Here is a 25,721-nt window from a genome sequence, read left to right on the forward strand (position 1 = left end):
TCATGTACTGTACAGCCACATCCCGCACAGAGCTCTTTGATTAAAGGCTTCTGCCATTGCTGATGCTGGAACGTTTTGTTTACTGCACTCAACACCTTACATGCTTTGATGTCCTCAGACAAGTATAGCTTTTAGCTTCTCTGGAGGAGTTTTACTGGATCTTAATGGAAGTGTGAGGCAGTCTTTCACAGGTTCAGAAACAGCCGTGTGTTTGGCCTTTGATTGCTGGTACAAAGTTACTACATAAAAAGGCTTGCAGAAGTGGCTTCACATCTTCACTTGTAATTACTGATTGCTCCGTCAGACTCTAAAGTACCTGTAACACACTCTTTACCAACCGAGGTATCTTGAATGCATTATCCACCCTTAGGTAAAGAAAATTAATTGAAATGGTTAACATGCATGATTTCCTTTAACATATTTCATATTGTAGACCTAAGAATAATCTTCAAGCAGGTGCCTGTGGCCTTCTAATATCCTCACTATAATGTGTGATCATATCCTAAGCCAGCATTCAGCATACACAGCGCAAAACAGGATGGTCTCACTGTGTATAATGTCATTCTCAGTATACTTGCCCTTCTGCTGTTCTGTATGTGTAGATGAGGTAGAGAGATTACTATGTTATTATTTTTTTAAATAAATGTTTGACCCTAAGGCATGGGTTCCCAGTTTAGGATTTCTACTGTATGTCTCTGTAAATATTCAGTGACAGCAGTGTTGTCACACTGTCTCCTGATCCTTTCAAATCTCAGAGCTTCAGCAAGGCGGGGCCTAGTCAGGACTGGGGTTCAGAGATCTACTAGGAAAACCAGGTTGCCACACATCAATCTGAGGTCCTGACTGCTTTGGCATTGAAGATCCCCTGGCACTTTTCAAAAGAGTTAACTTCCAGTGTCCTGGCTGAATTCCACTTTGAAATTATACAATCTTCCCTCCCTAAAGTTCCCCTGTAAAACTACTACTGAATGATTTTCTCTGTTCTCTACCAGATCTGGTGTTTAGGGGGGCTTCTGGCACAGAACGCAGGTGGGGCTGCTTGTACAAGGAGTTATAATTATAATGAAAATTCGGGAGGGATGCCAACAGACAAACTCAATCCGCCTTAGCTGTCAGTAATTTTAATCCTCTTGTTGTCTTTTTTTTTTTTCACCTAAAAAGTTATAAATTCTAGATCTAATCCCTTTCTCTCACTCTGTATGGGGGTCCCAGCCTCCTCGCCCTCTGGCCAGAAGGTTAGCCCTCAGCTGGGCGGGTTAAGCCAATTATTATTGTAATGAAAACCTTTCAATATGGTTAATTTTGGGGTGTTGTTATTTCTTGTGAATAACTGTTTCTTTTAAGGAATATTGATAGCAAATGTGGATAATTTTAGCTTGTTTACAGTGCATGATTTAATTATTTCTGCACATAGATATTAACTGTTAACTACAGTATCTGTGGAAGGATAAAGTGTGTTGTTGGTATTATCTGAATGCAACCTGACCTGTGCTGTTCCCATTAATGTTAATTTTATTTAAAAAAATGAGTGACCTTCCTCACAAGTAAAGCTTAAGCAGATACAGATGAGCAAGTTATACTTCTGTCATCCTTCAAGAAAGTGCACAAATTTCAGAGGCACAAAATATGCCACATCCAGCCCAATAAACCACCGAATACTTTGAATGATTTATGATGTTACATATTATTTTAAATGTTGAAATTCTTGCAAACAAACCCCTCTCTGCAGTCACTTTTATAACAAAATCCAGCAGGTTTTCCGGTCTTGTCTAGTTTTGTTGTTGTGATTGATGACTTCCTGGGCCTCATGTGTAGCTCTTGCTTGTTTAAGGTCATCCGGTGGCTTACCTAAAATAACTGATGGCAATAAGAATTTTCCATTTACGCAGTACCGAAGAAGATTTTATCCGTTCTTTTCTAAATGTACAGATTTATTCAAGTCGTGAAAAACAAATTGCACTTCCCTGGGCTGTACTGTTTCCTTGTCATCAATCCAAAATCCTGGGTTGTGGTTGTGAAAGGAGAAGGCTGCCATTGTTCAATCACATAAGTATGAACGCTCCATAAGTATGAAGTGCAATGTGTGAGCAATATCTTTCCTGAGATTGTTCTGATTATTCAGGTTGCTTTTTATTTATTTCTAGGTTATAATAAAGAATAGGTATAGCTTGAAAATCATTCTGAAACACTCAGGGGCTGGATGGGTCCTGATGGTTATGTGAATCCTGGCTGCTGGATCGAAAGATGAGCTATTGATTTTAAAGCCAAAAGGACAGGCATGGCAGAAATCTACCTCCCACTCCTGGTGTCCATCAGGGGGTGTGTACACTAAAAAAGTATAGGTGATTCCAAAGTCATTTTACAGCAAAGTACCAGATGTACAAAGCAGTGTGCTTACAAAATGGTGACTGCATCAGCCAGAGTCTACAGTGTAGATCAAGACCTTTTCTCGGTTGGGGGCTTACACAGACGTGTCAAAATGGTTTGAGGTGAAGTACTCGGCTGTCTCCTCTAATACTAAAGAAAACTCAGCCTCACGGATTACTACACTGTACAGCCCAGATGTGTTTTATGTGACAGAATGGGAATGAATTGTGAGGAGAAACACTCCTGTTTCCAGCCAGGGCATGTGGTTCACTCTCTGCGCTCACAGTTGAGGAGATGACATTTTCAAGGCAACAGGGAATCCATGCATGAGAACTGCAGGAAAGATGGCTAATGCACAGTTATGCAGCTTCAAGCCTTTCCTAAACTCACCCGTGTCCTTAAAGGGGAACTATAGTCCTAATTTCTCAGACCGGTTATTAAATCTCCGTAACAAAATAAATTCATTGATAGTATACAAAATTTGACAGATTTCAAATTAAGCACAAAATCATGAAGCTTCTAAAAGCACTGTGAGTACTGTAAAAGTACTCGAATGTAAGTTTGTAAACTTGCATTCGAGTTTCCACACATTGCAACGTGATGTGGCCCTTCCAGCTCACTAGTCACTGGAATGACTAATGTAATGTAATGTACAAGCGAACAAGTACAGGTTGTGCAGCAGACATTTCACTGCAGAAATGTTCCAACAAGATCTGCATGCAGAGTTAACAAGTAGTATTAGTCAGCGAAACGGTCTCAAAATCTAGAGCAATATTTCTATTGGATTAAAAGAGATGTATTCACAAGCCTGTTTGTTTACAATGTAATTAGGCCTCAACATGTCACCAGAAGTTTTGGTGCCATCTTCTGAATTGCAGAACATGACATGACATCCATGACATGTAATCTATTTTGTGATGTAAATTGGAGGTTTTACATGTAACTGTGTACTTTTATAATCAATGCTGATTCTTTCTAACCCCAAAATATAAAAATAGTGATGCAGTTCCCTTATAACACTGGTGTGATCTCTGAACTTTAGAGTGGATAAAGTGAATGGATAAACACATTTCACAACACAATTTGTCTGTTCAACAAGATGTACTTCAACAATCATACTTAAGGGCTATGAACTATTTCTCTTTGGTGTTTTTATTTTTCAATTCAATTATCAAACATTATCAAGGCATTAGAAATTGGCACTGGGCTTTTATTTAAATGAATGTCTGGTTGGTGTGGACATTGAGAGTAAAACCGTACGGGAGGTCCCTGCTGCATAATAAAAAGAATTAAGTAATATGTAATCATTCATAAATCCAGTTATCCAACTCCTGTCCGTCCTGTGGTGCATCATCTGCCTTTACAACTATACTCAAAATGTATCAATATTTATCAAAATGTTATCTCATTCAATTCTGTCCATTTGCAGGTCAAACATACACAGTCTGCTTGTGTATTAGTGGCAGTTTATAAATGGGTGGTATGGTGGCTGTCATAGTGTTAACACTGCTGCTGCACAGCACTGGGGCCCTGGGTTCAGTTTCAGACTTGGGGTGCCGTCTATGTGGAGTTTATACGTTCTCTGCCCGTATTTGCGTGGGTTTCCTCCTGATACTCTGGTTTCCTTCCACAGTCGAAAAACTACTACGAGGTTAACTGGCTTCTGTGACTGTGTATTTATTCCTGTGTGACTCTGTTGTTTATGTCTGTGTCTGCCCTAAGATGGACTGGCACCCCATCTAAGTTGTACCTCGGCTTGAGCCCGTTACTTACCAGGATGGGCTCTGCCTCCCCCGCAATCCTAAATTGGAAGAAATAGTTAGAAAATGGGTGAAAGGATGGACAGTTTTTAAACAGATGTCCATTTGGTTGCATCACTAATTCAGATTCACCCACAATTCAATGTCTGTAGTTTTAAAATATATATATATAAAACACTTTTTTTACAGTGCCTTACTTACATGATATGTAGTTTGTGATATTGTGGTATCGTAAACATACAAAAATAACATTTGAACTGCATTTTCAAAGTAATTCTGGACCATTCTTAAATCCTTTCCTAATACAACATTTAACGCCTGGATAAACATTTCTGGGATATTTCAGAATGGGTCAAAAATGATGAACCACTACTGAAATAATTTACTCAAATGTCCCAGCAACAGGGAACACTGATGTAGAAGTCTGTAGTCTCTAACAAGTAGAAATCAAGACACGCTGAGATCAGTAATCACTGTTGCCAACGCCAATTCACGATAACATTTCAGAGCTGCTCGTTGAGATGTTTACAGGACAAAAACTGTACGTACAACATTACATCTTAGCTGAGATAAGAAAGTGCTGTTCAATACCCGTGCACAGTGAACGTGTTAAACTGAACAGCTGTTCACAATCAATCCAAACCTGCAGTGACAGTATTGAACACATCGGTAACATTGTTCGGCTGTTCTCTCGCTCTGACTGTTGGCAGGAGGAATGGACAGCTGATCACGGCCATCAAGCACTCATTTCCGTGTCAGTCTTGAATATTTATTTCCCCCATGTTTATTAGCATTAGGGACCCCAGCATCCAGAGCTCCGTATCAGTTATGTCAGGAATGGATCCAGTGACCAGTGAAGAGTGTAAAAGGAACACTATTCACAGCTCAGTCTTTAAAATTCACCACAAGGCCTTCCATTGTGTGCAACTTTGACTTGTTTTTCTCTTCAGATCACTTCATATCTATCTGTACTAAGTCTGTACAGTGGCACCGATTAACCTTAATGAAAGTATTTTACAGTATTTATGAGAAAGTGTTATTTACACTTGATTTCAACACTCCCCACTTCTGAGTATACAGTACATATTAAATTATATACTGTACATATAGACAGATGTTATATAATTGTGCAGTACGTCATTTTCACCCTGCTGCCATGCTGTGTAATTAAGAGTTCTGCAAATGTGTATGATGTTTTGGTGAATCTAGACAATCAGCCATTGACAATGTGGAATGTTTGAAGATCAATCTTTTGTCAAACCGATCTGTAACCGATCTTTCACGTGGATTTAGGTCACCGAGTTTGGACTTTCCCTTATCCAGCCTTGAGCCACTCGGCTCGCTGTGTGTCCAGCATGTTGCTATTTCATTTCAACCTCATCGCGTTGGGATTAATGCCACGGACACATGCGCTGCTGTTCACCCTCCAGTGCTTTCATGACTTTTTCCCCAGTATGGACTCTTACACGTTTCTGAACTTGTCTTGTGTTTAGTGTCCAGATGTGACATGTGGTTAGAGCACAGGAATCCTCTTACGTTTTCCTTTCAGGCACTTAATCTTTCCCATTTTGACTCTCCAATTATATTTCAGTAGTTTGGTCAAACCCATAATTAAGCCAGAGAAGAAGCACGGTTCGCCTAGTGAGCCTTATTAGGCTGACTCACCTGACTGAGCAGAATGACATTCTCTGTAAGAATGGGGGTGTCGGACCCCCCTCCCCCCTTTAATGAAGGATGAGCTGGGGAGCTGCTGCTGGCAGAAAGATGGGTTGGGGATGAAGAGAGGGATGTGAAAATGAAACATGCCAGAGAGTCAGCAAGAAGTCTGATATTTATCCGTAGGCAGGCTTACGTGAGCAACATCAGGGTTTGACCCTTCTTTTATAACTCGATGAATTTAAAATGGTCATATTGTTGTTGTTTCTCCTTTCCTTTTGGAAATGTATTGAAATTTATTCATTTAATTCCAATTTATTCTTAAAATTAACATCGTATTCAGGCTTTTCTAACATCCATGACAAAATGCAATTTTTCAAAAATTGCAAAAGCTTTGTACAGTATGATACTACTGTGGTTTATGCAAGAAAGCTGTGAGTGTAATCAGAGCCTACTCCTGCACTTAAATGGAAAGGTTTTCATTCTTTGTTAAATTCTTTAAGTCTAGCATCGCACAAAGTGATTTTTTTTTTCTTTTTTGGGTAAGTATGAGCGCGGGAATGAACTTTCTTTTCATTCAAATCCAAATTACATTCCAAAAGTGCAAAGTATACTGAAAACATTCCGTGTAAGAAATGTCATCTCATTTACTGGGAAAAAAAATACTTTCCAGAGATTAAACAAAAAAGCTCTTTACCACTTTTAACATCAGGTAAATATCTCTCATTGAAAAACCATTGCAAACATCGTGGTTTGGTTTTGCAGTGCCATTTGTTTACTGTATTTCTAGCTTTCTGCAGTGTGCTGCTTTGAATGATATTAAACGAATGAACTGAGCAACTCATTCCTTATACAGGATTTTAAATAGTTCATTTCTGTTTTAACCTTTATAATCTACCTTTCACGAAGTCATTAGTAAATAAGACTAATAGCCATGTCTTAACAGGAATAAGAATGGATTGAGAAACCTCTTTAGTTGAAAGGTTTAGAATATGCTCCCTCATAGTTAATGGATGGTTTGAGAAATGTACCATTGCCTGCTGTCTTTTATGAAAGAAATTCATTTTAAAACTGAAACTCAGAAACAGCCTTTGATGTCTCTAACAGAGCACTTCTGAATAGTGAAAGGCTTGTTTCTGCCACTCTCCTGATACTTTGGTTTTCATATAAATTACCTTGGCTTTTTCTTCCATTTTAACCATCAAAGTCCTGCTTCTTTTTTCTTGTTACAAAAGGTCATGAATATGAAACTATTCATTTAACAGCAGAAAAGAACATTTTTTCTAACCTTTATAATTCATGGTCTGGGTCGTTGACAGATTTACGAGTTTGTTTTTTCCATATACAAAGAACTGAATATAAAAAAGATGAGAAAAATTCAAATGAGGTTTAGACACCAGTAATCTTGAAAAAATGGCAACACTTCAGTATACAGGGTGTAAACTCCCCTTATATGCAAACCCCTTATAGGAAATAATACACAAAGAACATCAATCATCAGTACAATGTCGATAATCGGGTAGTAAGTGACCCTTACTGGATTACTGGAGACGTAGATTAACGGCACAAATATTAACTGAAGTCAGACATGTAGTTATAACTTCTTTAATAATAGATGTTTCACTGCTTTTGTCTCAGGAAATGATTTGTCCCTGTAAAATAAAAAAAATACCAAATACCAAAAATACATTAAACTAAATTACAGTATTAGTACAATAATATGTATAGTATCATTTAAAAGGGAACTACAGTCCCAGTTTCTCAAACCAGATACTAAATCTCGGTAATAAAATAAATTAATGGATGGTATAACAAAGTATAACAAATTCCAACTTAAGCACAAAATCATGAACTTTGTGAAAGGACTATATGGTCTCCATTTTGTTGCAATATACTAGTCTCAACACGGGCGAGAGCAAGAAATTGTGCGAAGCCCTTCCTGCTCACTAGTCACTATAATGACTAATGTAATGCGATGTGCAAGTACATGTTGTGCAGCAGACATTTCTCTGCAGAAATGTTCCAACGTGATCTTCATGTAGAGTTAACAAGTAATTTGTATTTGTTGGCTAAAACCATCTTGAAGTTGAGAACAACATTTCTATTAGCATAAAAGATGTATTCACAAGACTGCTTGTTTACAATGAAATAGGGTCACTTGACGTCATCTGAAGTTTTGCTGCCTCGTTCTGAAATGCGGAATATGCATGTGCATACAGTACCTGGAAATGTATTCTATGTTGTGATGTAAATTGGAGGTTTTACACGTTACTGTGTACATTTTACTTTCATTGTGGTTTGAAATGCACTCATCGGTGCCAATGCTTCATACAGTAAAAGGACAGTGAAAGGAGAGCAACCAGACATTAGTGTACAAATAATGAGTTACTGTAGGTATTCAAAACTCAGTCATAACTCCTTCATAAACACTACGCAATATAACAATTGCAAATGCACTTTATAAGCATTTGTACAAATTTGTACCTTACAGCAATGATTCGGTAAGTTTAGGACAGAAAATGGGAGACATTGCTTTAAATAAAATAGAAGACTGGGGAGTGGTCTGTGTTAAAACTGTCTCTGTGAGATCTCCCGGGAATCAGCTGATGGGAATTTTGTATCCCTCAGCTTTGTGAATGGCTCTGTGCGCAACCTTTCTTATGTGCTGCAAATGTGGAGGGAAATGAAGAGGCCTGAAAATCTGAAGTTCTTCAATATGGATATATGATTAAAACATTGGCAAAGGAACAATCCAAGATTAACTCTATGCTGTCAGATGGAAAGGAAGCATTAAATACAGTTTTTTCTGTGGAACCCCAGTCAGGTCATAGTATTGAGTGGGGTTACACACATCTATTGACTGCACTGTGACCATTACTCTCCCAGTGGCACTTTTCACTTAATAGAGAAGTAAGCAGTTGTAATTATATCTTCAAATATTTATGAGCCTATTTGCAGCTGTGGAAAATTAATTATACAAGGGATTTGCAGATATTGCAGCATGCCAAAAGTAAATTAAAGAATTTATGAATTAGTGACAGTAGGATTAGTTTCTGCAGATCTGGGGTGAAAAACGGCTTTCATTTAATAAAGTTTATAAAATGAAAGTTCAATGAAAAATGAGGGGACATCAGCAATTACTTTCAGAAGCCACAAGTTAATTCTCATGATTTGCTTTTTTCATACAATATATAATTTATGAATTTATGGCTGTGTTCAATCATTCTTTGTGAAATATTAGAATAAATCATGGGTAATTAGAACTTGTCTTCAGGAGAGTGGAAGGAATTACTGGAGACGTAGAATAAGATTCTTCCTTCTTATTCCTTCTTATGGTCAAGAGACCATCATTACTGCTGAAGACATATTTAAATTATCACATAAACCTTTAGGTTTGAAAATGTGGAAGTATTTGTTATTTAGGAAATGTAAAGGATGGAAAAATATGCAAGTTAAAGAGCATGAAAGGGTAAGTGATGATGAAGAACTGACGAACAAGACATGCACAAACATTTCCTCTCTGGAATTCTGACTTCCATGTCCTTGTTACGTGATCCATCAGCAGCAGCCAAGGTGCCTGGAAACAGGAGAAGGGACACAATCGGCAGATATACACACTTTACATCAACACAAACCCCTATCCATTATAAATATTGGACATTTTGTCTTACTAGGGATATCCTGATCAGCAGTGAGTTTTTCAGGTTGTTGGTGCAACAGACTTCCCCACTGCTTCAGGTTTCTGTAGTAAGAAGTGAATCTGTAACTGTTGTGACCTGAACTATGTTTAAATGTGCCATAATTGGCTGGACCAAACCAGAAGGGAGAGCTTTGTGTTTAAATATACTGTAATTCGTTAGACCTGAACAAGTAGGAGATGCTTTAAGTTTAAATATACAGCTGTATACTTTGTTAGTGGTGGGGGTGTTTAGTGGATGAATCGTTTTAGAGGTTTTCAAATATTGGCAGTGAATAGTTTTGAAAATTATGGTAGGAGAAATTAGATACTTTAAGGCTACTTGTAAGCCTCTTAATAGTTTTCACCATATCCTGAGAGTTGTGATGTTTTTTTAGACCTCAGCATCACAGGATACATAGCACCATTGCATCCAACTGTGACATTCTACTTGAATGAGATGAAAAAACACGGTCATAATTTCTTCATAAACCCTACGCAGCATGATTCAACAAAATATACAATCATTTTACCGTCTTTCGGGTGAGACGTTAAACCGAGGTCCTGGCTCTCAGTGGTCATTAAAGATCCCCGGGCATTTCTCGATAAGAGTAGAGAATTATCCAGGTGTCCGGGACAAATTTCTCCCCTTGGCCTTTACCGTGGCCTTCGAATTGTCCCCATGTGTGATTGGCTTGCACTGGCCCTGTGATGGACTGGCACCCTGTCCAGGGTGTATACTGCCTTGCGCTCGTTGCTTGCCGGGTAGGCTCTGGGTTCCTGCGACACCGTATGGTATAAAGCAGTGTGGTAAATGACATGACATGACAATCATTTTAACCATATACTGTAAACATAACCATTTGTGCAATTGACTTTACGTACATGCATAACAGTTCATAATGAGACATAGTTTAAACCGGAAACAAAAAGCAGATTCCAGGGAGAGAAAAACTAGGTGAAATAGGCAGAAGATACCATGAAATGAAGGACTTGAAATATGACGAGGAATATCTGCAGATGCAGCTCAGTAATAGGTTTAGGTGAACTTTTACTATATGTTGCTTTATCATATCCGTTCCAAACTGTGACAAATGCTTCCAGAAAACTGAGTAATGGGTTGGGGAAATCTATCAATATCAACTATACACTTATGTGCTTTATTCTACTGTTAGGACTCTCAGGGATCTGTTTGACTGACTAATTTATCTACTATTCAGGAAGAAATCTTAATATCTCACACTCCTTGACACTCTTTTGAAACACAGAACATCATCTGATAAAGACACTCGTGGTCATTCTTAATACCGATAGAGGTATTGATTAGCTACTGTAGAGCCTAATGTAAAAGGCAAAACAAAGGAGAGGTATGTTGTGAATAAACTTAAGTAACAATTCTCTATTCTCCTATTTTGAGTAATATATACAGAAAAAATATCGGATACACAGAATATCTAAAGGGGTCGACAGGAAAGTCAGAATATTTTTGTGAGCTCCTATCTGTGGAGCTTTCCTTGAAACACAATAAAAAATAAGATACTATATGTAATTTTATAAAACTGAAACTTACTTTCCTGGTGGGTCTGGGCTGTTTCTGAAATCTTGAAGTAGTGGAGAATTGTATTATGACCAGAAGTGTCCCTGGATTAAGACAGGCTACAGTAGTTTTTTTTTGCTAGAAATGTACTTGTTCTTTACTTCATTATTTTTCAGATCGCAAGTGACATCATTGAGATGATTAGCTTTCCAGCTGAATACCATTTGATTCGATTCTTTGAATCGACCTGTGAAAATAATTGCCTGATCAATTCCCTCAAAACAAGGTTTTTGAGCCGACAGGGACTCTTCCAGGGACAGGACATTGCACAAAGCTGACATACGTGATGGACTCGGAAAGGGAAGTGTGGAACGTATTGGAGCTTTGCCACATAAAAACCTGCAAGAGTCTTTTCACTTCTCTTGGTGCACAACACTCTTCGGCCTCCCCTGTGGTCCGTGCTTAGGCTTGTTCTTAGAAGCTATTTTTAACAGGCAGAGCTGGCAAGGCTGATGATATCTGAAGCAGAAATAACAATGGAAAAAGGCACAGCACACATCCATAGGAGCAAATGAAAATTGAAGTTACAGGAAATTTCTGTATGATGGGGGGGGAAAAAATGTTTTTAGTGCCTTATGCAGGGCTCTTCAGCCTTAATTATTTAATTGATGGTAAGCAAAATCAATGCCGCAGCTAAAGTGATGGTTTCTTTAATGGACTGCAATGGAGTGGATTAATGGAGAACCCTGTGTTACAGTATTCAGTGCATTTTTAATTTGTTACTGAACTGCGGTTTCTGGCATCTTATTTTAATTCATTCTATCCATTTATAAATTGTGTTGTGAGAATCACAGATGCAGGAATCCAGGGTCACACAAAATAGATAGTTTTTAATTTATTTTTGTAAAGATAAATATAGAAATGTACCTGTTCAGTTAGGCCCACCAGATTTAAAATCGACAATCGATCATGTCTTTCACATCTCAGCTGGAAGCTACAAACCCTGTGACCGCACAAGGGGAATAAGGGGAATATGAGGAAGTGGAGGCAGACTCCTCTGTCCCGCCCAACTTTTGAGCCAATTGTCTTTTAACACATCACAAGAGGAACCCTATGGAGAGGCACATTTCTCCCAGTCAGCACCATATGCCATGAAGGTACCCTGGAGGCCACAGGGGACACTGTTTTCAAGACCCAATAGAGCTCTGGCACACTAATCCCACCCTACAATCAGTGGTGCTCAGCCAATTTAACACCACTGCTTGGGCAGTCCCTTGACCTAAGCCCGAATTTGCGACCAGGGAGTCCTACATGAAAAGTAGGTAGGAAAGTATAAAATGCTAAAAATGTAAAATGAAGCATCTGTAGACAACATGGTGGTTAGCAGTGCTGCCTCATAGCTCTTGGGTCCTAAATTCAGTTCCAGCCTGGGGCACCTTCTTTGATTTTTGCATGTTCTCACCGTGTCTGTGTGGGTTTTCACAGGGTGCTCTGGTTTCTTCGTGTCGTGCAGTCCAGCTAACCCTAATAGTTTTATCTCTTAAATCTCTGGTGTCTTTCTATTCCAGGGTGAGTGCTCCCAGAGGTGTTATAATATCTTTGTGCTGGAGACAGTGTGTGTGGCCTGGTTTTCCCTGGAGTTCCTGCTGCGCTTCATCCAGACACAGAGCAAGTGCGTGTTCCTGAGGACACCGCTGAACATCATTGACGTCATGGCCATCCTGCCCTACTACATCACCCTTATCGTGGACTCCTTCTCTGTGGGCAACAAGCCCGTTGGCTCTGGGAACAGCTACTTGGAGAAGGTGGGCCTCGTCCTGCGAGTGTTACGGGCCCTCCGAATCCTCTACGTCATGAGGCTGGCCCGGCACTCTCTGGGCCTGCAGACGCTGGGCCTCACGGTGCGTCGCTGCACCAGGGAATTCGGCCTCCTCCTGCTCTTTCTGTGCGTTGCCATGGCCCTCTTTTCCCCTTTGGTCTTCTTGGCCGAGAGCGAGATGGGAGCCAAGCAGGAGTTCACCAGCATCCCGGGCTGCTACTGGTGGGCCGTCATTTCCATGACAACGGTGGGCTACGGGGACATGGTCCCCCGCAGCATCCCCGGCCAGGTTGTGGCTCTTAGCAGCATCCTGAGCGGCATCCTGCTCATGGCCTTCCCCGTCACCTCCATCTTTCACACCTTCTCCCGCTCCTACCTCGAGCTCAAGGAGGAGCAGAGCAGGGCGTCGAGGCAAAAGCACGATTCCCAGGACAGCACCAAGTCGCAGAACAGCGAGGACTCGCAGGAAACAGACAGCTCCTTCCCAGGGATCATGGAGGCTATGGTTCACAGGAAATCCTTAGTAGTGGTGTCACAGAAGTCAGCTGAGAGCAGGGTGCAGCCAAAGACCTAACAGAGCTCCGAGGGGGAGGTGGGTGAGCTGCAGCAATCTGAACTGGCAGTTTGGAAGGCTGTGAGAAACAGGCAGGACGCAACGCTTCAGATATGAACTGATTTTTTTTTTCCATCCACAGGAAATATTCGACAAAGTGCTTCTTTTAAAAAAGTAACCTTATTTCGTAAAACTTCCCGCACAATGTTTTTACAAATTAAATACAATAGAAGGAGATCTGTAAACTATAAATTTAAAATACCCTACCACAGGAATATTATTACTTATTTGACTGTTTTGCTATCACGCCTATCAAAAACAAGTCTCCTTTCACTGGAAAGGATTTGCTAAACAGCTTTATAAAAAGCTATTGTTGTGCAAGAAAAGAAATAGTTTCTTTGGTAATTGTATTAATAAACCACAAAGAGGAACTTATTCTACCTAAATGGAATATTTTAAGATTCTGTATGGTATGCTTTTAGCTTTAGTAGACTCAGGTTGGTCTGATTTTTAATAAATGTTATAAAATTTATCCTACCTAATATATCATTTTTGAACATTACAAATTTCACATAGGTTTTGCATAACAGAACCTTTATTCATGGGCAGAATAAAAACTGCTATTGCATTTCTACCAGCAGTGTGGCAAATCTAGCTTGAGAATTTTTATTTTCACAAAATCACACAGAGGGGCATCATGCTTGTCCCTACAACATCATTGCATCTCTTGCAGAAAGTGCCAGGACTTTTATATTGGCACTGGAAATAAACTGACATTACAGAGAACATTTCATGGAACTGATAGATCCACGCTTTATTTTTCAGCTTTATCCCGTTTTCAAAATGTCTGCACCATGCTTTTCTGCATTGCACCATACCACATGTGCTACAGCTTATAAGTTCCATTCTGTTTCATTTGATGAGGCAGTCGCTTAATTACTACACCACAGAGAGGATGGGAAGTGCAGAATAATTCGGTAAAACTCCACGTCTTCTCTGTTAAAGGATATCTCTTTGACCACAGATTTGTCCTGCAGATCACGTTACAGGGACTAGAGCACATAAACCTAAATCCAGAGGCAGGATATTGAGTGGACAACAGGATTTTCAAAATGGTGATGTGAGGAATTTAAGTGATGTAACTTTACTGGCTTTTAATAACTCGTTCTACGTATGATTCATTAAAAAATAAAAAGTGGAAAACTACTTGCAGTTTAAAGGTCAGGCAGCCTTTGTGGTTTATGCAAGGACATAATTTCAGAATATGTCCATTTTATTGTCACTAGAATGTTACTGTGACTAAACTGCCTTAATGTACTGAAGTCAAGTGTTTGTTACAGAAACTACAGAAAATAAGTGAAGTGCAAAGTAAATGTCCATTTACTTAAGTATACCAGTGCAGGAAGAGATTTACAAACATGAGAGAAAAACAACATAAAGCAGCCCAAAAGTGTAGCTATGCAAGGTACTCACTACTAATAGTTCTGAATGAGTTTAAGAAAACCCAAGGCATAGAACAACATACAAAGACAGGTTATATTTACAATCAGGTCCAAACAAAGGCTGATTGCTACAGTTTACTGCTGGGTTAAATACCCTAAGCTCTGTCCCCAGCTTTCCCTGAAAGGTAAGATTCCATGTTTGGCAGAGGAGCATCAAGGTTTGTAACAAAGCACAAAATGGTGGAACAAAGAGGATGAAATAATCAGAAATGAGAATCATTGTGGATCCACAACAGGTAAAACACAAGAAATGATGAACACAAAAGTATAAGAACAAAGGGTAACTTTCAATACAAAACAGATGAACAAAGTAATGTGCTTTTCTTTATATGTGCTTCATAAAAAAATGGGTGATGAGCCTGGACATAGACATTATGGAACAGGTGAGTAAGCACTGGTATTTACAGCATAGTATGAAAGAACTCATAGGAAACCATATTGACAAAGGCATGATTAGATATCTACCAAGTTTGAAGTTAACTGGCCAAACAGTCCTTCAAAAGAAGCAATGTGAGTAATAGGTCATATTTCAGCTGTTAACCTTCTGTGGACTGGAAAAGTATCCAAGCCAAATCAGAAATGGGTTTAGCTTTCATGAAGTACAGTCTTAAAGCTGTTTTGGTTCAGGCAGGAATGGAAGTGTTAGTTGATAATGGTCCACTCATTACTCTGGCATCACATTTAGAGTAAACTGGACCAAACCGTTTTCAAACAGCAGGAGTCAGTATTATGTGTCACATCAATAAAGACAAGTGGACCAGTTCCACTGACAGCCATACATACCCAAGCCATGACACTGCCTCCGCCGTGTTTTACTGATGAGATGGTATGCTTTGGATCATGAGCAGTTCCTTTTTTTCTCCACACTCTACTCTTTCCATCACTCCAGTACAGGGTAATCTTAGTCTCATCTGTCCATAAGACTTTGTCCCCGAACTCTACAGGCTTTTTATGTACTTTTTAGCAAACTGAAAACTGGCCTTTCTGTTCTTGAGGCTTACCAGTGGTTTGCATCTTGTGGTGAACCCTCTGAGGTTATGCTGGTGTATTCTTCTCTTTATGGTAGTCTTTGACACATCTATGTCTACAAAGTGTTCTTGATCTGTTCAACAGTGGAAAGGGAGTTTTTCTTCACGATTGGAAGTATTCTTCGGTCATCCACTACTGTGGTCTTCCATGGACTACCAGGTCATTTGCTATTGCTAAGCTCACTAGTGCGTTCTGGCTTCTTAATGTACCAAACAGTTGATTTTGACACACCTAATGTTTCCGATTGATTTATTCTGATTTTTCAGCCTCATGTTGGTCCGCTTTACTGATATTGACACTTCTTTGGTCCTCATGTTGCGAGACAACAGCAACAGACTTGATGCAAATGCCACATCTAGAACCAGCTCTAGACCTTTTGTTAGCTCTCTTGTTCATGAACTAACGATGCAAAAACACAGCTGGCCAAGAAACAACTGAGCAGCCAACTGTTCAATTACTTATGGTCCTCTAAAATGTATAAAAAGGACTGTGATTCCTATCTGGCTCACCCAATATAGACGTAAATACCCTCGAATTAAAGCTCACATTCTGCACTTTACCTCATAGCCATTGTTTCATTTAAAATCCAATGTGCTGAAGTACAGAGCCAAAACCAAAAATTGTCGCTCTCCAAATACTCACAGACTGCACTGTATGTCCATCACGTTGGTACTAGTAGTGTATCTATAAAATTGATAAGCTGTCTGGCGTTTGAATCTTTATAATCGCTTCAGGCTTACGCTACTCGAAAACCTAAAAAAGGGATTTTCAGCACATCCTGCACTAAAGTACCGTCTGAAAACATACTGTTCACAACTGTTCTTTAGTTGTACCGTGTTACATGTTATACGCTGCACTAATGCCGCATCAATTTTTAATCTACTTGGCATTTGTTTTAAAAATCAGGCACTGCTCATAATGGCCAACTCGGAGAGAGAGAGAGAGGACTGCATTCTTTCAAAAGAAGCTTTTATCATCGGTTTCAAATCGTGATTTCTGGCACGATTCGACTTCTTGCATAGAAAAAGAAATCAAAAAGTGCTGGAGTGTTTCAAAAGCAATATGAAACCGTCTGACCCCTAAAGAGCCAGGAGGGACATGGTTTTAAAAGGCAGAACAGCTTATTAAACCCCTGGGGCATGTGAATTTCCACAAATAAAGCCGCCTGTTTTCTTTCACTTTTCTGACAAGCAAACCAGTTCTAATAATAGTCACACACCTAGTATGTCAGAGCAATCGCAGAAAGAGATAAACAAGCCATAGAAACCTCAGGACACTTTCTGTTAAAAGTACTTCACTTGTACAGAGTGTTCTGGCAGAGCACAGTAAACATCTCTTGGTGACATCCTATTTAGAAGCGGAGCAGAGAAACTTTTTTTTTCTCATAAAAAGGTTCTCAAAGCCTTGTCAAGATTCCATTGGTTTTCTATGTAAAGAACAAATGAAAGCTAGCCCTGGGGAGGTTGAATTCTATTATATAGTTCTATTGTGCCATTATACCTTTTAAGAATCAAGAAAGAATTTGTACACACATCTGGCCAGGCAACCAATTATGAATAGGAACATGAGTAAATTAAAAGTATAATTGGTCATTAATAATCACAATCATCCAATTCCAATACCCACTGCAATGCCTATGAAATATAGTTATAAATTCTATTTGCCACTTCAGTTAAACTATAAATTGTGGGCAATATTTATCTTTAAAATTCATACATTTTCCCCAGTTTTGTTACCCACACTCACTATAAACTATAATATTTGTACACATTCTGAATGTGGTCATTTTCTATTTCCATTGTTTTCCCAACAGTTTTTAACAGATTATTCAAATTGACTAAATATTAGTTGCACAACTGTTGAATACATTCCATACGACTCAAAAAACGCTTTTAAACTAGTGATCTTCAATAACTGGTCACACGTGTGTACTGCTCAAGAAACAGTGAAGTACTGAGATTTCATTCTTTATTCTGAGACTTGTCCTGCAATTATATAATGATAATGAGAAATGTTGCACTGAATGCATATGTACAGTATAAAGGAGGCTTTAACTCAGGAATGTTACAATTACACCCCAGATTAGTGGATATTTAAGAGCAAGTAAGAATCCAAATGAGAGGAGTATATCCTGCCACATTGCTGGTCTGGTCTTTAAGTATTACTTATTCTGAAGGAGCCCAGGGTATTTGCTAACAACAAGGCAGGTTAATTATTGTAGATTCCTATGTGTAAAGAGATGGCTTCCATTCTTGGTGTTAAATGTTCTTCCTCTTAAGTTTCCACTTGTCTCTGATTAATGTGCATCTGTTGATTCTGAAGATCCTGATTACCTTACAGGACTTGAACACTTGTCCCTGTCTAATATTCTCTACAGGACTAAAGAGTTAATCCTGGACAGACGTTTGACAAAGATTCTTTGTACGTCACGCCTTTCAGACCAGGAATTAAGCTAATCTTTCTCTTTACAAATTCCACAGCAGAAATGTCTTTCCCTACCGCGCTGAGCAAAATACATGCTCAGTGTTGAGACACTTGTCTCAACTGTGATAGAAGAGCATTAAGTGATTTACACTCAGAAAAATGGCTGTTGTTAAGAAAACAGACTTGTGAAACAGGTGTACCACTAAGCTGACATTTTGTCATTCTCCATCACTTAAATTCCAAATCAAGTGTGGCATTTACCCATGATGACCAATTAACTTGCATGTCTTATTAAGTGATTATATACAGACAACTCTGCTAACACAAACATTTCCACCATAAACACAGGACCACACAGACACTGTAATGTTCAGTTTTATTAAACAACTTTTACCATCTCTTGCGTAAATATGTCTTTCCTTGTATTAAATTTTGGTATAAAAACCATCTGATGTGGCAGTTTTTTTTAAACAAAATGGTGCTGTCCAGATTGTTAAGCACTGACCTTTTTGTAAAACACAAATACAAGACAATTATAAAGTGAACCCCATAAAATGTCACACAACAAAACAGCCATGTAAAGAAACAGTCAAAGGACAAAAAGAATATAAATAGAACAGAATAATCATTGAGTTTAATACTGACAAGGGCACCTTTTCTAACTAGTAACTTGCATTAAAAACAACTTGACTTGCAATTCTCCAATTTAAAATGTATGTGACTGAATGTATCATGTCATGAGTAAGATATACAATAATAGAACATCAGAGAAATGCATTCCTATAGTTTTGAATTAAATTAATAAAAGGACTGATCAGAGTTGAACACGCAATTTTGCTGCCATGCAGAATTTAATTCAGAGTACTCTAAAGTGATGTTAAAATTAAGTGAAAATCATTACAACTGACTATAAGCTATTTGTAATGCATTGGCAAACAACTGTATGTTAAATAGAACATCAAAACTCCTTTTGGCCTTTTTCTATAAATATTTCAATCCACACAGAATTTGCTAAACAGTACATATACAATATACTTTAAAAAAAAAGGACAGTATAAATTTGAATAAAGGTAAAAAAAAAAATACCCACATCACATTTTACTTAACGGTACTGTAGGTACAGTACCATATTCTGGGCTTAACACACCTACAGTAATACAGGACAAGGATCTGACCTCTATAGAGCTGACCTACAGCCCAGTTCGGAGTCTATAGTTTGTGTCAGTTACCCCATAGGACCAGAAACGAGAGTATAAGGCAATTTACAAAGATGTATGTAGTGTATAATTTTACATCATCTTTGAGCCATTCATCCCATTCACACTTGTAGAGCCTGACACCCATGACAGAGGTTTTGGCAGGTATTCAATGTCTGGTTCTGTCAAACAGGATGTTCCTCAGGAAGAGAAGCAGCACAGCAGATGAATGAAGAAGGAAGAGATTTTAAACCAAGTGGGTCTATCCCACACGGACAAAAAAAAGGAATAGTACGAACATTTAGAAATGGGACCAATTATCACCCAAGGTAAAAAATGCAGCTTGATTAATCATTTCTCTCATTCATCTAAACAAGTCCCAACTTTTCCTGAGTACTTCTACATTCCATAAATCCATGAGTGGCTCTCAGACCTGGTCCCTGCTGTTCATGTGCCAACTGAGCCCTTAATCACCAAGGATAACTGATCTGATTGCTGGGTTAGACTTTATTTTTGCATTCAGGCCTTGATTTAAAAACTACCCCAGTTAAAGTACATTATTTTCAACAACATTAGCAAGTTGAGGAGAAAATGCATAACATTCTGTATGCTAAATAAGACTTTTCTCTAAACAGCTCTTCACAGGAGATAAATTGATGATGAAGAGACACAGGTGGGATTGACACTATCAGACTTGCCCACGGGTGGGAATAACAGTGTCAGACCTGCCCACAGGCAGGCCGTGTTTTTCCTTCTGCCCGAGTCCAATTAATTGCATTACATTTCATCTCGTATACCTGAAAAAAGGACTTCTGAAACGTGCTCATTAGCACAAGGTTTATATGAATTACAAATCTCTCTTTCTTTTTAAAGAAAGGCCCCAAACAGAAAAATGAAATCAATTAGCCTGTGAGTAAGAACTCAGATGGTTTACAACCAGAAGACAAGGGTTACACAGGACCAGGACTGAGAAACCCTGCACTAATCCACATCTTTGGTTGATAAAGTCGGAAAATGGGAATTCTAGGATTCCTGCTTTTTTAGCAATTGCCAGAGAAGAAACCTGCTGTACAATCTCTTACTTCAACAAGCAAACAGACACAAGCTCTTCACAATTGAACTGCAGTTTTCATAAGGATGCAGGCCTGAGCACTGCCACCCTATGTCTTAAGGATAAGGATATTTGCTTCTTTAAGACTTATTGAAATAACTATAGAGCTGCTGACACAGATTTAACTTAATCTATAATAAAAAATGTATAATTTGCTAGGATGATCATTCAATAAACTTGGAATATGCGTCATTGTCTAGTAAGTATTTAAACAATTTATTACACAAAGCAAAAACAACTCCAGATTAATTTCTACAAGGGTCATAATGACACCAGCCGTAGATGAACAGGCTGACCTGTTCCTTGTGGGATATTTGTAGCAGGAAGTGCTTGATTAATGTTTTAAAAACACTTGCAGAATCTGCACAACTGTGACTCTCCAGAACAAGGTTGGCCACTTAATTACATCCCAAGAAAGAAAAGCTTGCAGACTTGAAGAGGAGAAACAACAACATGGTACATATGTGCTACATACTGTACTACCATGTACATCTTGCATCACCACTTGATAAATACTTCAGGGAAAGACAGTGCTCTACTGAGTGTAAGTCTGCTTCAATTCCTCATACCTTCAGTACTGTTATCACAGGGATGTAATGCCCATATAAAATCGAACTCAAGTGAAACCTCACAGTAAACAACGTTTCATTAACACACATGTACAGACAACTCCAACACCTTTTTGGGCACCAAACGCTTGAGAAGACTCTGTTATGAGAACTCTCTATTATGGCTTGTGCTTCATCTTCACAGAGGACAGACAGAGTGACCCCCCCTCCCCCACTTCCTGCAAAGTCCTCAGTCCGAATTCAGGCTTTGGAATAGCCGCAACTCTCACTTTGTGTGCTTTGTGTAGCTGTGGACTGACATTCAACACACACTGAAATCACTTCAGCTCGGGAGCTTAGACAGCTAATAAGAGGATTTTGACATTGTCTGGCAAGGAGAGAGGAGAAATGCATAGTGTATCTATACTGTGGAAGAGACGTGCGAGTTCTGAAGATTTCACCATGTTCCATCTTTTAAAGGACACCACTGTCTCTCGGGAGCAGACTGGCAAGAATTAAGTTTGATTTCTCCTCATGCACTATGCCCGGTGGAGTATGTGTGTAGGTTGTGGGGGAGCCTTCTGGAAAGGTAATGCCCCATGGCTGTTTTACTTATGAATTAATTCAGCCTGGAATGTTTCTCATATACTGAGGGCAGAATACTCCATTATCACCGAAGTTCAATTCCCTTACAGCCAGTGCACTTTCTATCTCCAGTTTAGCCTCAAGCACTGAAAGCAATAAAGATGACTGGGCTGGACACATGACCCTGGGTCTTCATTATTCTACTGAAACAATTCACCTCTGAAGGGACAGCCTTTGCCACTTTGGCAATGAAAAAGGAACTGGCACTGAGTCATCTCTCGATACTGGCATGAAACGCCGAGTCGTCCCCACAGCAGCTCATTCGAGATTGGGCGTGGAAGTCAGATGCCCTCTTGGTGAGGTAAGCTCAATGCAACAAAACTTCCATGGAAGACAGGACAGTAAGCAACTTTCATGCGGCATCCGTCTTCAAAAGTACCACTCTGCGCAAGAAAAAATCTTCTAGGTGGCAGATGTCACTGCTTCGGGCCCTCTTGTGTAGGAGGTTTCACAACAAGCCCGGAAAGCATGCACACCAAGAAACAGTATCCATTCAAGACTCCCACCCTGACACTAATCCATTTCTAACACTCAATCTGTATGTTTTTGGTATAGTAGTGTGCGCTTAGGTACATCTTTTCCCCACTAAAATTTGCATTAATCTTTTGCCTTCTTTTTTTTGTGTCTCCACTAAACAACGAATTGTACTTGGAGTTTTTACTAGTGCGCCCCCTGTTTTATTGTTCTGTGTAACAGACTTGGTTAAAGATTACTGAAGTTGTACATTCATGGAAGACTTCATGTCTTCATCAGTCTTTACCCCCAAGAAAAAGAAAAAGAGGCTTCATCAGCCTGTGCTTTTCTCCCCCATAATGCTCTCAACTTCCTCAGCCCTTGTCCAACAGTAAGGCAAAGGTCTACATGCAACAATCATGTAACGTCTTGTGCCAGTTTCAGGAATACAAACCTTCGCGTGGGCGTACAACATGAGTGTATAAAAATATAAATAACAGCTGGAAAGACATTCTTATCCCAGTTCTCCATTTTTAAAAAAAGTCTGTTTTTGTGTTTGAAAACGAGTCGTACAAATATCCACTCAGCTCCACAGCTGTGCCAACGGCTGGCTCAGAGCGCCTTGGCGCTGGAGGGGTGCACAGCGTGCGAGACTGGCTTCTGGGGGTAGCGGCTGTAGTAGTAGACCTGGAAGAGGATGGCAAGATCCACGAAGACCTGAAGCAACCCGCAGATCCAGAACTGGATCGGCGCCTGGTTCACCAAGAAGTACCCGGTTTTAAAGGTGTCTCCGCTGGTCCACATGCACACCATCTTGATGCTGCCAAACAGAAGACATGCCCGCTCATTAATCAACCAGAAAACAAAACGGCAACAGTACAGAGCATGTCTGTGAGAGCACCTGAAGTCCACCGTGGGCCCATTGTGACAAACCGCAATGCCGCCCACCATACAGACCCTGATTATATTTAAGGTCAGCCCTGGGCTCAGTCCCCTGGACATCTGAGCTTGCTAGCCAAAACACTTTTTTTAATTAAAATTTTTCTTAAGTCAGGTGATAACGCTCATTTCCATTGCGCGGTGTCTACCAAAATATCCTGCACTCTTTTTGAAGGGTCCACAGTGAATTGTACCCAAAAGGCAGGCAGCTATTCTCTGTGGTTGTCAAAGTAATTAATTAGCAGAGTGGAGACCGATCTCAGAGGGTGTTCTCTCGCTGTAGTGCTTAACCAACACTTGGTGTTGATTAAGCATGTGAGATCATCCTAGATTAAGGAAGCAGGAACACAAGAAAGGTTAAGGTTACACATGAGAGAAGGCCTTTTAGCCTGTCTAGCTAGATGAATGCACTGAAATGCATGAAGGGGATGAGGATGTGCTCCTAATTTGAGTTCATGCGTCATACCAAATGCAAACCATTGAACACACAACTCACTGGCTCCAGGAGGGCCTGCGAAAATTGAGATTTTGCTGGAAACCAGTGCTACTTTGAATTTTAGGAGCTCCAACATTAGAGAAAAGAAAAAAGGAGGCAAAAGGTTGAGGGACTGTCTTGCGGTCTAATTAGAAAATCAATTATCAGTAATCTGTTTTTCTCTCTAGGTTAGTTTGTAGTTTGTGCAGAATTCTTCTTTATCTGGTACATAGGACAGAAACACAGAAGTATATAGCAGTTATATTTTATAATTGAGAACAACCTGAGTTTTGTTATAAAATCACTAATAGGCATCAGTAGGTGTAATTTATACTAAGTTATCAACACCCTGTTGACACACTGTGCAATTACAGGTCCTAGAACTGTGAGGGTTGCTAATGAGACTTTTTAAACCCTCACAAAGCCAGGACCTTTAATTGCACACTGTGTCGTGCAATACGCATAGTCTAATTTTGGGCTTACCCGAAGTGGGCGATTGTTTTATTTCTTCAAATTGTACAAACTACACAGGGTATTTCGCAAATCAAGTTGAAAAAAAAAAAAAGATGTGCGAGCCGTTATTTTTGTAACCTGTGTGCGAAAACCACAGGATCTCATGAGGCATACTCGTCATGGAAAAATTCATTGAAGCATATTCATGAAGTTTCAGATCTGATACAGTACAGCTGGGGTTTTCAACATAAACAAACGACACAAATATTTGCCAAATGTCCTTACACACTTTTAAATGTTTGAACTGATTCGATTAACTAAACTTCCAGGGTTCCATACATTCAATCTTAAAAACAAAACACTTTTCAAGGCAACTTTCTAAAGCAGGGTGTTTAACCACAGAAGGTCTTCTCAAAAGAAAGTAGAAGGTAATCAAGCCATACATAGGTATGTATTTATCAAATTAAAATTACCTCAGGGCTGCACGGTGGAGATCTTGCTGTCTCACAGCAGTGGGGCCCTGGGTTAAACTGGACCTATGGGGCTGTCTGTATAGAGCTTGAATGTTCTGTGCATGCGTTTCCTTCTGGCTTTCTTTTTTTCCTCCCACACTTCAATAACATACTGGTAAACTCACTGGCCCCGAGGTGACTGTGCGTGTCTGTGTGTGAGTCAGTGTCTGTCTGCCCTGCAATGGACTGGCATTCTGCCCAGTGTGTACTCTGCCTTGTGCCCGATGCTTGCTGGTACAGGCCCCGGCTCCCCAGCAACTCTGAATTGAACAAAGAGGTTCAAAACTAGATGTATAATTGCCTCATTTACCACTCACACACACTCTTAACTTTTAATGTCAGGTACTCGCTACAGGAAGAAAGCAGGAAAGAAAAAACGTTATGATCGCATTTATGGTGTCTACAGGAAAATCCTGCATCTTATGCGAACATGCAAACTGCATTTTTGACATAAAACGTTTGACATGACATGAACTGCTTCATAAGGCAAAGAGATGAATGGTTGTATTTCCTCATCCCTTCTTCATGGCAAACTGGGCAAAGGATCGTGTATCATGGAAAAAGAACATTAAATAAAGTTATGCATTTGGGGATTGTGGGGGATGAGGAAAGTCTTTCGGGTAGTAATTAGCGTGATTGCCTGTGATTGTAGCACCCCACTGTGAATGCTAACCAAGCTCAGAAGAAGTGACACAGAAGTCCTCCTTGAAAACTAGCAGCCCAGGCAGAAATTTCATGGCACACTGTGACATACAGCCCTGATAATGCTGCCTCTGCCACTTCAGCAACTACTGTAGGCAGAAATCACGCTGAGAGTTCCTGGAACTTAAAGTATGAGCTACTATAAATTACAATTCTAAAATAGTTGATCCCCTCCAAAAAAAAAGCAAACAATTCCTCTTTGGTGTTGTCTTTTAAGCAATCTGAGTGCATTTTGAAACCTTAAGCTCCTCTTCCCACCTGCCCTGAAATGACATCCGCTTTGTTCCATCCTTTACACATCGCTGCGGTGACAAGACTCAGATGTAAATGCTGTCCAGACAAGAAGGAAGGGGCCATATCAGAT

General features: G+C 39.6%; 2 protein-coding genes across 6 annotated transcripts in view; one reads left to right on the plus strand and one right to left on the minus strand.

Moving 5' to 3' along the window:
* The window catches only part of kcng2 (potassium voltage-gated channel, subfamily G, member 2), a 32,088-nt gene extending 18,188 nt beyond the window's left edge, over positions 1–13,900 (plus strand). For both annotated transcript variants that reach the window (XM_015357634.2, XM_015357635.2), the window contains exon 4: positions 12,565–13,900. In XM_015357634.2, coding sequence (XP_015213120.1) covers positions 12,565–13,389 — 825 coding nt within the window. In that variant the 3' untranslated portion in view covers positions 13,390–13,900. The remainder of the gene's footprint in view (positions 1–12,564) is intronic.
* The window catches only part of slc66a2 (solute carrier family 66 member 2), a 47,314-nt gene continuing 30,763 nt past the window's right edge, over positions 9,171–25,721 (minus strand). For 3 of the 4 annotated variants that reach the window (XM_015357636.2, XM_006635867.3, XM_006635866.3), the window contains one exon: positions 18,683–23,096. In XM_015357636.2, the coding sequence (XP_015213122.1) occupies positions 22,889–23,096 (208 nt within the window). In that variant the 3' untranslated portion in view covers positions 18,683–22,888. Of the gene's footprint in view, positions 9,361–9,992; positions 10,240–11,029; positions 11,516–12,458; positions 13,448–18,682; positions 23,097–25,721 lie in introns of those variants that run through there. The other variant, XR_011190673.1, reaches the window with a different exon arrangement.

This window comes from Lepisosteus oculatus, chromosome 10 (genome assembly GCF_040954835.1).
Source record: "Lepisosteus oculatus isolate fLepOcu1 chromosome 10, fLepOcu1.hap2, whole genome shotgun sequence".
NCBI lineage: Eukaryota > Metazoa > Chordata > Actinopteri > Semionotiformes > Lepisosteidae > Lepisosteus > Lepisosteus oculatus.